Source organism: Ylistrum balloti, unplaced genomic scaffold, assembly GCF_031769215.1.
Source record: "Ylistrum balloti isolate Yb309-2 unplaced genomic scaffold, AGI_CSIRO_Ybal_v1 Utg369806, whole genome shotgun sequence".
Lineage (NCBI taxonomy): Eukaryota > Metazoa > Mollusca > Bivalvia > Pectinida > Pectinidae > Ylistrum > Ylistrum balloti.
Window position 1 is genome coordinate 200,503 of NW_026781981.1, and position 17,763 is coordinate 218,265.

The 17,763-nt window shown below is 37.2% G+C and overlaps 1 protein-coding gene across 1 annotated transcript; it reads right to left on the reverse strand.

Annotated features, from left to right (window-relative positions):
• Positions 1 to 1,481: 1,481 nt before the first annotated feature.
• LOC132544670 (uncharacterized) lies at positions 1,482 to 16,239 on the reverse strand. Its single transcript, XM_060208294.1, has 11 exons — positions 16,191 to 16,239; positions 15,600 to 15,728; positions 14,862 to 14,986; positions 14,564 to 14,624; positions 12,452 to 12,627; positions 12,218 to 12,290; positions 8,192 to 8,788; positions 5,920 to 8,101; positions 4,988 to 5,234; positions 3,684 to 3,783; positions 1,482 to 3,205 (listed from the first exon to the last, which is right to left on the reverse strand). The coding sequence occupies exons 1-11, from the start codon at positions 16,237 to 16,239 to the stop codon at positions 1,482 to 1,484; spliced, it is 5,463 nt and encodes a 1,820-aa protein (XP_060064277.1).
• Between the last annotated feature and the right edge of the window lie 1,524 nt (positions 16,240 to 17,763).

Below are 17,763 nucleotides of genomic sequence, written 5' to 3' on the forward strand. Positions count from 1 at the left end.
CAGAAATGGTAGTATAAAGCACATGATTTAACCCTTTCGGTGCCAAATATTTCTCACAATGTACAGCTCAGTGCCTAATATTTTCTGGAAAATATCCAAAAACAATGGCAAAAATTGTTGACTAAAGTTGCCTACGGCGTCCTGTCTGCATGTCAACTTCAGTCGTCTACAGCGCCGAAAGGGTTAAGGATAATTAAGCAGAAGTAGGACATAGCTCTTATAAAATTAATTCAACAAAATATCTTGGGTCTTTTGTGTTTTTATAAAAACAGAAAAATAGACTTACTTCAAAAAGATTGCTGTAAAAATATATATATAAAAAGAAAAAAAGGCTGTTATTCAGAAAGAAAAGAAAAAAAGAATATATAAGTAAGGTAAAAATGGACGTTTTTCTTCTACACACATACTTCTGTGGTAGGAAAAGATATGCAGCAAGATATTGATTTTTAGCTGTTAGATTACTTCTAAATTCAGACCTTTTAAAAAGAATTAAAAACAGATCAAAAGTTTAATACTTGAAATTTTACTTTTCACAGGGGTACATTCTTCACTTCAGCTAAGATCATGAATGAAGCATCATACATATCCTTCGTTAAGTCCATGTCTGGTAACAATTCTATCTACAATACAAATTGTCTACTAAAGTCATTCCATTGCCCTGTAATTTGCCAGCCACCTGTCTTAACAAGTAAGATGTTGCCCTCCCATCCCCAGGGTTAGTGCAGCATAAAAACTGTCTTCAAATCACCATTAGTGATAAGATATCTTAAACTTTATACAATTAATTTGGAAAGGGTATTGGAGAACATGCTTACATGGTATTAAAGTGCTTGTTGTGTGTTATATGTAGCAAAAAGCTTGTGTACAAATATCACACCAACCCCTGTAGATTGTTTATGTTTAAAATAATTGGAGCACCATTTGTATGGTCACATGATGAGTGATGCAAGTCAAATGGTTTCCTATTTGACACATTCTAGAAAACAATATCTCTCTCTTGTAAGTCCAGGTGTAATTTCTTTGTAAAGTTTTAAAGGGTTGATAACATTAATGTATCAGGAAGTTTACACAGATTCTACCTGGTAGGTGACTGTGTATACCTTATGTACCCTTGTTAACAGATACACATCAGAATTATTGAACTAATGCCATGGGGTTACATTCCGTTAAACGTCTAAGGAAAGATTGAAGTTCAAACATCCTTGGGTAAAAATATGACAATAAAAAGACTAACATTTGAAAAACAGTTTTAATATATATATAAATTTGTAAAAATATACTGTGTAGAATATGCCTGTACAAAATTTAATAAAATAAAATGAAAAACAGTGTAAATATATAGCAAAAGCACCAAATATGAAGTTACTGTATGCACTGTAACGGTTGTACATTGGGACGTTTTTACAGCTAAAAATTTAAAGGGATAAACAATTCCTGGTACAATTGTAAGTTCTTGAGCTGTAGTTAAAGTTGCCTTGTAGTCATGAGGTGTGCCGTGACTTGAATCCAAGTCCCTGTTTGCCTATTGGTCGCCCACTATTAACATTGATTCCATTGTAGGTTTTGTAATGTTTGGGTTTTACATCTGGTGCTACCATTATTGGGGCTTCGGGTTTTTCAGCAATCTTGTAGAAATGAGGATCCTTTGAGACTTGTAAAAAGAAGTCCATATTTTCTTTAGCTTTGCTGGGAGACACAACTGGCTGTACCAGACTGAGTGCATCATTTCTGTTAAACCACTTGGATTGAGGTTTTGGAGGACTTGACTGCTGAAAATGACCCAGATTGCCTTGTGCTACTGACTGAAATCGAATACGATGAGAGGTTTCAGATGATGACTGTTGAGTCCTCATTTTGGCATGGTGATGGGGCCTGTCTTTGGAAGGACCAGATGTGTCATTGTGCTGAATGGGAGGATTTGGACTAGACACAAGCTTATCTCTTGGTGATGTTTCCTCCTCATCTGTATCTTCCTCACTGTCCTTGTCATTCTTCTGGGGCAAATGAAAGAAGCTGGTGTCCCTTGCTACAGATCGGAAGAATTCCAAATTTTGGTGGGCTACCTCTCTGCTAACATAATTACTTGGGTCATCAGGAATGTACCCTGGACTTCTGCCATATTTTGATTTGACAACATTTAAGTCTGTTGTCTCGGCCTCTTCATAAAACTCTGGACATTTCGCTACCGTTTTGAAGAAGAGTAAGTTGCCATCAGCTGTTTCAGCATCAAGTGTATGTTCTTCAGACTGGGTTCTAGCAAAGGATCTTGCTATATTTTCCTCTTCTGTCCTTAGCACTTGGCTGTTGTTCTGAGTAGCTCGTGACACACATCTAAAGAAGTCAAGATTTTCTTCCTTTTTGATGTGATAGCGATCAGTTAGGCTCGGTGCGTAGGAGGGTTCTTTGAAAGTTTGTGTGTCTTCATATTGGTTTGGTGTGTCAGTTGATTGCCAGAATCTTGGATCTGTGGATACTTCATTCATGTCACTTTCAGTAGGAGGAGAATGATGATGTTGAGTTTGGTCTGAATCAACTTCTGCCCTGCAAATTTGCCTCAACTTGTCCCTCAGGTCTGACAATGACTCTGGACTGTTGTTTTCAAGCATCTCGGATTGCTCCATGCTTTCATATCCTGTCTCGTCAAATGTGACATCACTCCTATGAGAACGTTCATCACAATAAGCTTTGATAGGAGACATTAGTTGGTCCTCAGATGCATTTGGGAAAATATTACCAAAGGGTGTTTTGATGAACAAATCTTCTGAAACCGCTTCAGGCACCAACTTGTCTGCATTTAATTCTTTCCAAAACTGAGCACCTGGAAGATTCTTTTCTGGGGCACGGAAGGTGACTTGGAGTTTTTCATAATGTGCTCTCTGTTTTCTGCTCAAATTTGCCAGCATCATTTTGGCTGTTGAATTGGTTGTACTTTGCTCATTACCAACTGATGGAGGAGATGCATCCTGGCCCTGTACACTCTTTGCCTGGTCAACAGTAGCTTTCACCTTGGGCCTGAAGTGACCTTTAGGCCAAGTTACCTCTTCCCAGGTCTGATCTGGGATCAACCTCATTTCCACTTCAGCTTTTATATCATTGAGGAGGCCATCCAGTTCAGGAGATGTTCTGTTTTGTATGGCATCAACTTTTCTCTGTTTACCTAATGGCATGATATTCTCTGTTCCACTGTCCAGTTCTTTATCAACACCTGAAATCAAAAGGTCACAGTGAGTACCAATTAACACTGCATTGAACTTCAATAGTAACAACCATAACATTACTACCATATATATTTGCGGTATATTATATTCACGCTATCTGAATCACATCAATTCATGAAATTCATGAAATATTCCACTGGGGAAAGCCTCTTTGTAAGCCGTATCCAAATGTCAACAAATTGTGAACTGTCATCATAATGTTAATATAAGTATCATCTTCATCTATGCACTTCAGGTAAGTTAATTGGTTGCATTTAATTTTGTCAAAGTTATTATTTTTCACTGTCCATATAACATCAGGAAGCCAAACAGTGTTTACTTTTTGTTTTAAGGTGTGCAGCATATATGTATCGATACACATAGAAAATGTATCAAGTAATCTTCAATTCCTTATCAACTTTGAAAATGATTTATAAAAAAAAAATAAAAACTTTCTGTGATCTCTACTGGGGTTAAGGAGTTTACCTGAGGTAAGATTGCTGTGATAAGGTATCCTTGCACTTGATGATGTAGTCAAATTCTCCTTCTGTACATTACACACCGGGGGCAGGTTCATTTTATCCACCTGTTATATAACAGGAAAAGTTACAGTATATTAGAAATTTAACAAGTATTTAATATAACAAGGATGAATACAGCATGTAGCAAAAGTCTTGCTTTAAAATGCCATATGAATAAAAAATATATGTAACAAACTTAGTTATAAAATTGTGCCATATATAAAACAGTGCAATTTCCTTCCATTGTCTCACCTAAAATATTGTATATATTAAACATCTTTTTAGCCAGATTATGAGTGAAAGGATCTGGAAAAAATATTCAACCAAATTTTGGGTAAATTGATAGTCAATTTAGATGTTTTAATATTTTCCATGTACAAAGATTTTGATAACAAATCAAATCAGGTAAAACCTGTCTATGACCCTTGACCCTTTAACCTTGACTGATGTACACCAAAATCTAATCAGGTGTAGAACTTGATAGTGTGATACAACTGCTGAGGGGTTCATGGGATATCTTATATACAAGTTTTGTGCTACAGACATGTGCACACTGAGTGATCACTATACAACAAAAGGTCATCTGGGACTGTATCACAGTTCTGTACTGCATGAAGAGGAGGCTTGGTGGGATGAGTATACTCTGAAAACTTTCATATTTCTTCTATACCAGTAGGTTCAAATGAAATAATATTACCCTGGGTCTGTCAGTTATTCAAATGGAGTGGCTTTAAGATTTTTATGATTTGATCCCTGTGACCTTGATGAAAGGGCAAGGACATTCATTTGAACAAGCCTGATTGCACTTTATCCATGTATGCTATTGGCAAAATCATTGAGTCTAGGCCTTCTGGTAATGAAGTAAACGTTGTCTGAATACCTTGAGAATAGGTCAAGGTTATTTATTTGAACAAAAATGAAAGCCTTCCTCCTAGCATATTATTGGAGCAATACCAAGTATGTAAAGCAAGGGCTTCTAAGTTATTAAGAAGTCAATGGCAGATTTTTGAAATATCAAATCTTTGTGACGATGAAAGTATGTCAAGGTCATTTATCAAAACAACCTTGGTAGCCCTTTATTCCAGCATTCGCTTAATATCATGATCCTGGCCTCTTGATTATTAAGAAGACATGTCTTATAGGATGTTGATACTGGATGGATGGACACCACACAGCAACATAAACTCATTTGCCAAGTTGCCACACTAGCAGGTGAGATCAAAAGCTTTTCACAATCTATTTAACAGGCCTTTAAACTGATTGTGTTACCTTAAATACATTAGGAGCCAGTTCCTCCCTGGGACCAGGAACAGGATATTTGATACTGTTTTCTTGTCCTGTATCGACATAGAAATTCCTGTCTTTGTTATCTTCAGTTAGAGCAGAGTCACCATAATCTTGCTCTGCCTGACCATCTAATTCATCAGACTCTGCTGTCTCATCTTCTTCCTGGATGGAGTGAGGGATACTCATGTTTGATGTACTCCACAGTGATCTTGATTCAGGTCGATTGGTGCTGTAATAAAGTTTTTTCAGTTATCTTCTAAAACATTCTTTACTAACAATAATTGTTCACACAGACCTTAAATAAAAGTCTCAAAATTTCCAAAATATAAAAATATAAGTTGTAACCACAAACGTGATCTTTTAAAAAGAATGGCAAATGGTAATAAAGTAGTTTTGATATTGTTGTTGGTCCTTTGGAATGCTTGATCAACAAGAAATTACATGAAATGTTCAGTATTAATTATTTTCTAAAATCTCTTTGAAGTCATGATTAATATAAGATATTACACTTGTGACTAGATTTTCTACTTCATTTAAAACTTTATATTTGTGTCAAAAAAGAAATTTCACAGCACTCAATATTAAATGGAATTGAAGATCCTTTCCATCACATAATAGAGAATATTGTGACAGTATGTTTCAGAATTTAACCGACATGTTTGCTGTACAATATCTGAATCATTTGAAAGATTTCATTTTATTTTGACCTAATGATATTAGTACAAGCTATAATATCAGTTCACACACAACATCAAAGTATAGGATATTTGAATCTGCTTTGAATTTGTAGTTCTGATAAAGTTCTCATCAATGATACAAGTATCTAAAGCACTACTCTGCTTTGCTTCCCTTCCAACACCTGTAATGTTATGTTTCCAGAATGTCTTTACCAGTATAGATATAGACAAACTCACCCAGACTGATGCTTCCTTTTAATAGTTGTTTCCAACTCTTTGCCCTGACTGATATCCACATCACAGCCCACTGGTCTAGGCCTATCCTGGTCGATTGCTGATGGATATAAGTCGTCTCTAACACTGGGACTGGTTGTCCACTGCCTATCCTTGTCATTCTCTGGTTGGCGGCTGTCTCTGTTCCTTGGATACTTTGATGGTTTGTTGATGACTAGATTGTCTTCATGGTAATCATCATTTCCTCTCACTCCTTGCCATGACATTGAATCATCTTGATCAGCCATCATTAACCTACTCTCTAGAGTTTGTACCTTGTTAAGCATCCTAGATAAATTTGTAGGTGTGTTCATTGGAACCTGACACAACATATCAGCATCACCGACATCAAGCACTTCTCTGCATTTCACTTCGGGGCCATCACTATCTTCCTCTTGACACAAGGACAAATGCTGGTCAACAGAATACTGCTGACCAATTAAGTGGCCCCCAGACTGTTTGGACCCATTCTGATTTTTAGAGTATTTTTCAGATGAGATATACTGTTGTTCTGTGTTTTTGTTTGATGTTTTTCTGTGCTGTTCTCCACCAGTAACGTTTACAGGCATTGTTTTTGACTCGAAAACTGATTTCTGTGAAACATTTTCTGAAGGTGTCGGTCCCACTCCTGCATCAACATATTTCTTACTAGATTCACTGGGAATAGCAGAATCAGTTTCAGAACCAGATGCCAAACGGATAGGGTTTAAATCTAAATCATCCTCATTAATTACTCTTTGATGTTTCAAAATATCAGACTCTGCAGTCAAAGCATCTCCATCATAAGGAGTTTCAGCAACAGGAGAAACTGCACTATTGAGTTTGTCCACTTCAAAGTTTTTGTCATCTCTCTTTTGTTTGAAATTCTGTTGCTGGATTCTTTCTACACAGCTAACATTCATCATTTTCTTTTTTGGTTTAGAATTACTGCTATCCTTTTGGTAGCCCTCTTCAATTTTGAAAGCTTCTGAATCTTCAGACTTCACAACTTTATCCATCGCTGTCCCAGTTTCTGTCATTTCACTCCCTTGCCTATACCCTGAGTTGAGACTTGTGGCCTTCACTGATTTTTCTTTGCCTGGCATCATTTTGACCTGCTGAGTTTGTTGCATCTTTTCTGAATAAGATGACAGGGCTAAGATTTTTTCAATATCCAACTGGGTCTCACTCATTTTGTCCTCATTAGGTAAATCGTTCCTCAGTTTTCTGCTCCTGTGTGAGGACCTATCCTGGACATTGGGATAATCTTTAACGGCCTCATCCTCAGGTGTTACAAATAGCACTTCATCATTTGATAATTTCTTTGCAGCTGCTTTGGTCTCTTTCCTTTTCTTTCTGTCAGCCTTTTTCTTTCTCTGCTCCTCTTGAGAGAGCTGCTCGTTACTAACTTCATCTAAGTAAGTTGATGCTGTTTCTCCAAGTTTCAAATGACTCTCATAGTAATCGGGATTCTCATTATCATTGCTGCAATCTAAAACATTGTCATTTGTACTTTTGCTCTCATGGCTTCTGTTTGATGTGTCTCTGTGATGTACAGATTGATTTATGGGAACAGAGTACTTCCCAATCACTTCACCTGACTTCACACAATCTTCATTCTTCACCTCATCCTCAATTAAGATCTTCTGTTTCATATTTGTTTTCTCTGTCACATCATCCCTAGCTGCTGCTGGATTTCTCTTTTTCTTCTTTTTTGTCTGCGTTTTTGTGGAACTGTTAGTCCCCTCCTGACAATCTAATGAGTGAATGTCCCCATTTCTTTTCATTTTTTCCCAGCTTTGAAGTTTATCTTCGTAGATGACAACACTTTCACTACCTTCGTGTGTGGGTGGGTTTGTCAAGTCTCTTTCTGCTTGCAGTCTGATGATCGCCTGTTGTCTATATTCTTGTGGTCCATCTGGCCTGTATAGGAATTCCTCTTGTTTCCCGTAATCCTGTGGAAGGGTTTGGTTTATATTACTTACTGCTGAATCTTTCTGAGGTCTTTCCTTCTTTTTTGACCTTTTTTTATGTCCCTCTCCTTGAGGCAGGTTTTCTGGTTCTTTGTTATAACCTTCAGCTGCCATCCTCATTTCTTTTCTCTTCTTCCTGTCAGCTCGTCGCCTAGCTTTCTCTAATTCCTGCCTGTCGCTATCAACAACATTGACTTCAGACATATTCTTTCCCTTCTCACATCTTTCATCACCAAGTAAGATTTTCTCATTGGTTCCTGGATCCGTTGAAATGTCCACTCTACAAGATTGCTTGGCACATACGTTATCAGAAAGAGTATCATTGTCTAAAGCAGAGCTGTTGTCCTCTTGTTTGGTGCAATGCTCCCATTCAACCAGTATATTGGTATGTTGGTTATTTGCTGAACACTCAGGCAAAGGTACACCTGTTTTCCATTTGTCATTGTCTGGATTCATGGCATTGCTTGGCATATCATTAGGATCCTCCGATGTCACCATTGTGGATGCCTGATGGGGAGAGATTGTTTTCTTTCCATCCTTCCCAGGTATTGGTATGTGGGATAGAGAAACAGGTGTCTCCCCTTCAATGAAAATATTGCCTGGTGTGGCAGGTCTCCTGGATTTGCAATCATCACCCACCTGGAGTCCCTCTAATGGATGGTCTGAAAGTGACTGCACCATCTCTTGACTTGAAGTATCCACTCTACCGCCAGGACTTGGGTACACTCGAACATTGGTTTGGAACTGAACAGATTTAATTTCTGTTTTGTTCTCCATCTTCATAGTTTCAGTATCACCTGTTTTCTCCAAAAAACTATCCATAGGTGACACGCTATTTGCTGTCGAGGACATCAAACTTGATTGCTCTCTTTCTTTTGCATCTAAAAGGAATATATATTTAATTCACACCTTGTCAGAACATGTATTCTTCATAGAGAGTTTTGCCTGAATAACTTTAACATCCTCATCATCATGTATTTTAAAATAATACAGTTCTGAAGGAAGATAAATATCAACAAGAATCTTAGACTTTTAAAATTCAGCATCAAACTTTGCTGAGTACTAAATACCATTATTCTTATGCAGAGGGATGAGATGATCAAATATTTTTTCCATAATTTCTACATAACAATATTTCATATTGTCATTACACTCATCAGCCATATTGTAAAGTGTTTAAGTATTATAAGTTTTTTCCCTCTAATCATGGTGGCAGATAACCACAGAAACAGCTTATAGTATACTTTACAGCACCCACATCTGACTGATTATGCCCTGAGGATACTTAAACCATAGAATAAGACCAGGTGTATTATGTAATCTCAAGCCTCATTGATAGCTCCTACGCTTATTGGTGTGCTGGACCCTTATTATGGTAAAGAATTTACCCACTTTTAGTTTAAGTAGACAAATACACACCATACAAACTATGTCTGTTAATTGTTTTATACCCTGATCTATATCAACCATACAGAATGTGTGTGTTGTGTTGGACCCTGATCTATATCAACCATACAGAATGTGTGTGTAGTGTTGGACCCTGATCTATATCAACCATACAGAATGCGTGTGTTGTGTTGGACCCTGATCTATATCAACCATACAGAATGTGTGTGTTGTGTTGGACCCTCATCTATATCAACCATACAGAATGTGTGTGTTGTGTTGGACCCTCATCTATATCAACCATACAGAATGCGTGTGTTGTGTTGGACCCTGATCTATATCAACCATACAGAATGCGTGTGTTGTGTTGGACCCTAATCTATATCAATCATACAGAATGTGTGTGTAGTGTTGGACCCTGATCTATATCAACCATACAGAATGTGTGTGTAGTGTTGGACCCTGATCTATATCAACCATACAGAATGTGTGTGTTGTGTTGGACCCTAATCTATATCAACCATACAGAATGTGTGTGTTGTGTTGGACCCTCATCTATACCAACCATACAGAATGGGTGTGTTGTGTTGGACCCTACAGAATCTATATCAACCATACAGAATGTGTGTGTTGTGTTGGACCCTACAGAATGTGTGTGTTGTGTTCTATATATCAACCATACAGAATGTGTGTGTTGTGTTGGACCCTGATCTATATCAACCATACAGAATGTGTGTGTAGTGTTGGACCCTGATCTATATCAACCATACAGAATGTGTGTGTTGTGTTGGACCCTAATCTATATCAACCATACAGAATGTGTGTGTTGTGTTGGACCCTAATCTATATCAACCATACAGAATGCGTGTGTTGTGTTGGACCCTAATCTATATCAACCATACAGAATGTGTGTGTTGTGTTGGACCCTGATCTATATCAACCATACAGAATGCATGTGTTGTGTTGGACCCTGATCTATATCAACCATACAGAATGTATGTGTAGTGTTGGACCCTGATCTATATCAACCATACAGAATGTGTGTGTTGTGTTGGACCCTACAGAATGTGTGTGTTGTCTATATCAACCATACAGAATGTGTGTGTTGTGTTGGACCCTCATCTATATCAACCATACAGAATGTGTGTGTTGTGTTGGACCCTATCTATATCAACCATACAGAATGTGTGTGTTGTGTTGGACCCGTGTGTTGTGTTGGATCTATATCAACCATACAGAATGTGTGTGTTGTGTTGGACCCTCATCTATATCAACCATACAGAATGTGTGTGTTGTGTTGGACCCTAATCTATATCAACCATACAGAATGTGTGTGTTGTGTTGGACCCAAATCTATATCAACCATACAGAAGAATCTATACCCACCATAGAGAATGCGTGTGTTGTGTTGGACCCTGATCTATATCAACCATACAGAATGTGTGTGTTGTGTTGGACCCTCATCTATACCCACCATACAGAATGCGTGTGTTGTGTTGGACCCTCATCTATATCAACCATACAGAATGTGTGTGTTGTGTTGGACCCTAATCTATATCAACCATACAGAATGTGTGTGTTGTGTTGGACCCTGATCTATATCAACCATACAGAATGTGTGTGTTGTGTTGGACCCTAATCTATATCAACCATACAGAATGTGTGTGTTGTGTTGGACCCTCATCTATACCCACCATAGAGAATGCGTGTGTTGTGTTGGACCCTGATCTATATCAACCATACAGAATGTGTGTGTTGTGTTGGACCCTCATCTATATCAACCATACAGAATGTGTGTGTTGTGTTGGACCCTGATCTATATCAACCATACAGAATGTGTGTGTTGTGTTGGACCCTCATCTATACCCACCATACAGAATGCGTGTGTTGTGTTGGACCCTGATCTATATCAACCATACAGAATGTGTGTGTTGTGTTGGACCCTAATCTAAATCATCCATACAGAATGTGTGTGTTGTGTTGGACCCTGATCTATATCAACCATACAGAATGTGTGTGTTGTGTTGGACCCTCATCTATACCCACCATACAGAATGTGTGTGTTGTGTTGGACCCTGATCTATATCAACCATACAGAATGTGTGTGTTGTGTTGGACCCTCATCTATACCCACCATACAGAATGTGTGTGTTGTGTTGGACCCTAATCAACCATATATCACCCACCATACAGAATGTGTGTGTTGTGTTGGACCCTCATCTATATCAACCATACAGAATGCGTGTGTTGTGTTGGACCCTCATCTATATCAACCATACAGAATGTGTGTGTTGTGTTGGACCCTAATCTATATCAACCATACAGAATGTGTGTGTTGTGTTGGACCCTGATCTATATCAACCATACAGAATGCGTGTGTTGTGTTGGACCCTAATCTATATCAACCATACAGAATGTGTGTGTTGTGTTGGACCCTGATCTATATCAACCATACAGAATGCGTGTGTTGTGTTGGACCCTCATCTATATCAACCATACAGAATGCGTGTGTTGTGTTGGACCCTCATCTATATCAACCATACAGAATGTGTGTGTTGTGTTGGACTCTCATCTATATCAACCATACAGAATGCGTGTGTTGTGTTGGACCCTAATCTATATCAACCATACAGAATGTGTGTGTTGTGTTGGACCCTAATCTATATCAACCATACAGAATGCGTGTGTTGTGTTGGACCCTAATCTATATCAACCATACAGAATGTGTGTGTTGTGTTGGACCCTAATCTATATCAACCATACAGAATGTGTGTGTTGTGTTGGACCCTGATCTATATCAACCATACAAAATATGTCTGTTAATTGTGTTGGACCCTGATCTATATCCAACATATCATGTTGTTTTGTACCCTGGTTATATCTGTAAGAAAAGAAATACATGCCATACAAAATACAACACTTACTCTCATTCCTACAGTATCCTCTGCTGACGTCCATATTTGCTGATTCCACTTTTTCTTCATATTGATGGTTAATCTGTCAATAATGAAATGACAACCAAGTTGTATTTAATTTGTCAATCAAAGTAATTTTAATACACTATAGTATCTTTGCTACTTGATTATGTTTGGTGTCTGTTTGGACACTTAATATCGTTGAATAGATTCATATAACCAGGACAAAGGGAATAACTATACCTGATGGTCAACAATAGTTTCCTCCAGGAGTTCAGAAGACAGGCTAGCAATATCAAACATATTGCTGATTGAGGAGTATTGTGATGACGACTTTGCAGCCGTTGGTGACATATTCTCATTTTCAGGCTCTGGTGACTGACTGCTGTCTCTTGAAGAACAACTCAAGGATTGTTTTACTACAAAAGGCAAGAATGAAATCCTGTTGTCTAGTTGACTACGCTGCAGTACAAGATATTAGATACATATATATAAAGTTTGTGATATTATCAGTATATATAGAGATAACATGGCCAGTTTCTTATGATATAAGCTGTATTTTGACGAGGGTAAAGAGAGATAAAAAAATCAGACTATCAAAAGTTCAACACTTTGTTGGTTAATCTTTGTTTACTTGACACTGACATGTCAAATAATTGCCCAGCATGGTGATATAGTCCCAAACTTAAAAATTTTTCATGAATAGATTTGTCCATTACAGCATTCAAAATGGCTTATTTGAAAAGTTTTTTTTTTATTTTGAAACTTAATATCTAAGTAAATTCAGAGAGGAATTTTGTCAAACTAATGCACAAGCTAAAATACTGCTGGTTTAAATCACAGCCAAATGCTGCAAAATATATATGTGGCAGGTGTATTCCAACAATGGCAGTGCCAGTCACAAAATAATAATTATTTTTGAGATCTTGCAGGGAACTGTGACATTGATAGATATGACCTGGTTCCATGAAAACAGGAAAAATTTGGAAAATTCCATCACAGCAACTGGAACTGCTTGCCCACAAATAACAGTAATAGTGTTGTGTGTGACAATGGACGAATGTGGTATTGTTGATGGAAATATTATTGTGATTGGAAATGGTACTGTGGCTGGGTGTGGCATTGTGGATGGATATGGCATTGCAGGTGGAAATGGTATTGTGGATGGAAGTGGTATTGTGGGTGGTATTGCGGATAGAAGTGATATTGTGGATGGTATTGTGAATAGAAGTGGTATTGTGGGTGGTATTGAAGATAGAAGTGATATTGTGGGTGGTATTGTGAATAGAAGTGGTATTGTGGGTGGTATTGCGGATAGAAGTGGTATTGTGGGTGGTATTGCGAATAGAAGTGGTATTGTGGGTGGTATTGTGGATAGAAGTGGTATTGTGGGTGGTATTGAGGATAGAAGTGGTATTGTTTGTGGTTTTGTGGATAGAAGTGGTATTGTGGATAGAAGTGCAAGGCTCTCACACCCCATTTTGGGACTGGGGCCCAGGGCCTGGGGCCCTTAGAATTGGGAAAAATAATGGTGTTTTCCATAGAATTGGGAAAACTTCGGGTCTAAATTGGGGAAAAAAGATACTATTTTGCATTGGGAATTCGGCCCCAAATCTGGCAGATCGAGAGCCCTGAAGTGATATTGTGGGTGGTATGGTGGATAGAAGTGGTATTGTGGATTGAAATGTTATTGTGGATGGTAATGGTGTTATGGTTAGAAGTGCTAGTTCCCCATTGAGTACATCGCAACAAGAAGATAGAAGATGCTTTCCTACATGCGAAGCTTTCAACTGAGGCAATATACCTGCGAAATATCATGGATGCGAGTGGTATTGTGGATATGATGGATGGCTGTGGTAATAGGAGCGGAAGTAGTGCTGTGGTTGGTAGTGGTATTGTAAATGGTAGTGGTAATTAGAATGTGACTGTCAGTGGTATTACATGTGGTAGTTTCTTTGGTATCGTGAGAAGTAGCTTGGTATTGTATAAGGTTGTGAGACTAGTATTGTGTCTAAATGGTAGTGTTAGTATATATGATTGGTCTAGTATTGTGAATGGTGTTGGAACTGTGAATGGTATTGGGACTTGGGCTTAGGGGTACTGATATTGTTGGTGGTAGTGGGACCTTTGTTCGGGACTAGTTATGGTAAGTAAGGGTAGAAAGAATAGTCCAAGTTTACCTCTTTCCCATATTATTTGTTGATGCCATCAATACATATTTGCAAAATATTCTAGAAATATATATATAAGATAAGTTGCTGTAAAAATTATCAAAACTGTCTTCACCATATCACAGAAATGATATCTTCAAGTACAACTTCAGGCTACTTGCACCTTCCCAAATATTTATCTTACCATTTAAACGATGGATTATTTTCTGTACACCTGCAGAAAAAGGTCGTGGAGAAGGAGCGATCTGAAAATAACCAGAACCAACATAGATTTCTGTATTGAATAATTCAAAAAACATAATCATAATTAACCTGGAAAAAAACCCCCAACATTTTATGGACATCAGGAAATCTATAATATTCTTTTCACTACAGTACAGACATGAGCTGTATTGATCATTCGATAAACTAATGCAACGTCATAATTTGTGATGGAAAATGTGACATAATAATTGACCATAATGATTTACTGTTTGCTTTACCTGTGTTCCTGAGGGTTCAGTATGTTCAGGTAATTCCATGATGATAGACAGAGAGCGATTTTCTGTAACAGACATACTAGATTGTCTGTTGGGATGAATTCTTTTTTTCCCTTTGCGAAAACGAGCTGATGAAAACAAAAACAAAAACTATAATCATATTTCAAAAATTTCAAAACAAGCATATGTACCACCTAATTCAAAATTTCTGAATTTCAGCTGCATGTACAACATCTTATAAATTTCTCATTCAAACCAACCCCAACAGTGAACAGGAATTTGATTAAAATGAAATCATCAACATCTTCTGCCTCACATTGAATTATACTTCATGGGGGAGAGGAAGGGGAGATTCATTGTGTGTATGCACACAAACTACCTTCTTTCATTTTCTATGCTTTTTACTTAAACAAATTGGATTTTGCTTGATCATGTTGTATCAGCTTTCTCAAAAAAAAATCCATGTACTACATTTATATGTGAAAATGATTTTTTCTTCTCATACTACAGAGGGATATTCTGATTTGTTTTTTCCTTCTTAAGGAAAAATAGTTCAGAAGCGCATTTATTCTACAAACATTACTCCTTCAAAAGGGGTGTAATTGCCTTACACCCATTATGTAATAGTGTCATAATCTGATAGAAAATTTAAGGAAATAATTTTTAAAGGTATCTGTTCATATTACTAACTGGCACAAATATTTAATTAATCTAGATAGTCAAATGCTCTGTATGACTTACACAGAATTCTGCGGAAGAAGATTCGAAGTCTAGTGGAAAACCCCAACCTTATCCTAACATGTCCTGAACTTGTGCTGCTTGAAGTTGAAGAGCTGGAAGAGGAATCCCCTGTTGATATTGTACCATCAGCTGAAATATAACGAAGTTAGAATTTTTAGATAAAATTATCAATATACATTAATCTATGGTAGGGAAGAACGTATATAAACTGGACAGCAATGCCTGTGAATACAGTGCAATATTGCGCTCTAAATCTCATCCTAATAACATATTTAATTTATTGAGAAATATGATTCACCGCTGGTGTCATGATGTTAATGTTTCAAAATAATTCTAACAACTCAAAGTAGCATATGCCATAAAAAGAGTGTTTTCACTTTTACATGCAATTCATCTACTATAGCGAAGTCTCTGATGCATGAAAAGATGGAAAGCTCTTCACAAAATCACTTTTTTTTTTCATTTTTCATAACTACACACTCAATTTGAATTTACTCAAGAAGGAGAAGGTCCATTTCTAACGGCATTTAAAAGTCTCAAATGCTTCAGGCAACTTCTCTACATAATCAGCATTATGAAGAAAATACTTACATCCACTACCACAGAGTCGAAACCTATTCCGTCTCTTCTTAATAGTCATTACACCTATTCAACCGCAACCCACGGTCGAAACCTCCCGTCTCCATGTTGGTTGCTACCGCCAATGTAACTTCAAAACGAGGCTTACCGGATGTCATAAACATAACAGATGTTGATTGGTCAAAACAACTGATACCAGATTACCCGCCTTAATTTTTCTACTCTCCGTGAGGGTTCGATTTGATGATGGTCCGGGGTTTTTTATTCTTTTTTTATTTGACAGTTAATATATAGATTAGAAGTATGATGTAGTATAATTCATAATGTGACTCTATTGAACCTAAATCTAAATTTGTATTGAAAGGTGCATCATTTGTGAAATCTTCGAGATAACAGGTGATGGACACTGTTGGTTTTAGATTTAAGATTTTGGCCCTTAGTAACCAGTGACAAATCCTAGAAGGACGAAACAACCGTATGATGTGTGTAGTTTGATTTATAATTTGGCTCTATTTATATATAATTCCAGTGTATTGAAAATGCTATTCAATTGTGTTTTGTGTACAATCTTTCTTGCGTAATTTTTTGTTTCGTCTTAACTCAGGAACATTTGAGTCATGTGACATCCGATTGTACCACATGTGCTTTTGTCCATTTAATAAAATAATACATTTTCATACGCCTAATATATTGAGAATAATGTCCTATCCATACTCTATATCCCTTATAGAAAAATTTCTTGCTCCAGTGACGCTAGGACCAGCGATCGTGAAGTCCTGAAACGGACGTTAAAAGTTTGATTGCATGTCACATCGCACGTGTTTATGCCTCATTATTTAAACGATAATAACGGTTGTATGACGACAGAACGGTGTTATTGCACTTCAGTTTTATGAGCATTTTGGTAGTCTTAAGATGTTTCATACATTTCCAGCTCCACATGACAGAGAAAAGGCTGTCTAATTTGAGACTAGATATCTAGTACCCGTGGTTGATTTAACCTGTGACATGTTATCGGGGTCTTGATTTCTAGTGTGCCTCCTTCAAACCCTCGTGATTCTTACGAAATCCATATATGTATATATATATATGTATATATATATATATATGTGTATTAGTTTCAATACTTTCTGATGATGTAACGTTGCTTGATGGTTCCCCTCTGTATACCTCGATCCACTACTAATGACATTTGTTTTTTATTTTGAACATCATAATCAATGTCATATTTCCATTACGAATTTGTTTATGGTGCATTTTCACACTGTACAGTCTTTATTATTCTGTCGTCCGTCACAAGAAACATGCGGTGTGTGGAATCAATATGACATCACTAAGCAGAGAATGGATACATGGTCAGAATAATAACTGTTTAGGACTTAAGAAATTCACGGAATGATTCCAGTCCCTCTTCTTCTTCTTCTTCTTCTTCTTCTTCTTCTTCTTCTTCTTCTTTCATTAGAAAACCTGTGTATACAACTTAAGGACATACAAAGATGAGTTAACTAGATGTCTAACACAATTACAGTCCTTATAACATGAACTGAGACAAGATACCAAATCACCAATTACTGGCTAGCGTTCG

Bases quoted from the DNA above. Each gene is read 5' to 3' on its own strand.
- LOC132544670 (XM_060208294.1), bottom strand. From the start codon at position 16,239: ATGACTATTAAGAAGAGACGGAATAGGTTTCGACTCTGTGGTAGTGGA. The intron at 14,987-15,599 runs GTAAGTCATACA...TGTTTTCATCAG, and splicing joins CTTCTTCCGCAGAATTCTGT to CTCGTTTTCGCAAAGGGAAA. The intron at 3,206-3,683 runs GTAAACTCCTTA...TTTTGATTTCAG, and splicing joins TCACAGCAATCTTACCTCAG to GTGTTGATAAAGAACTGGAC.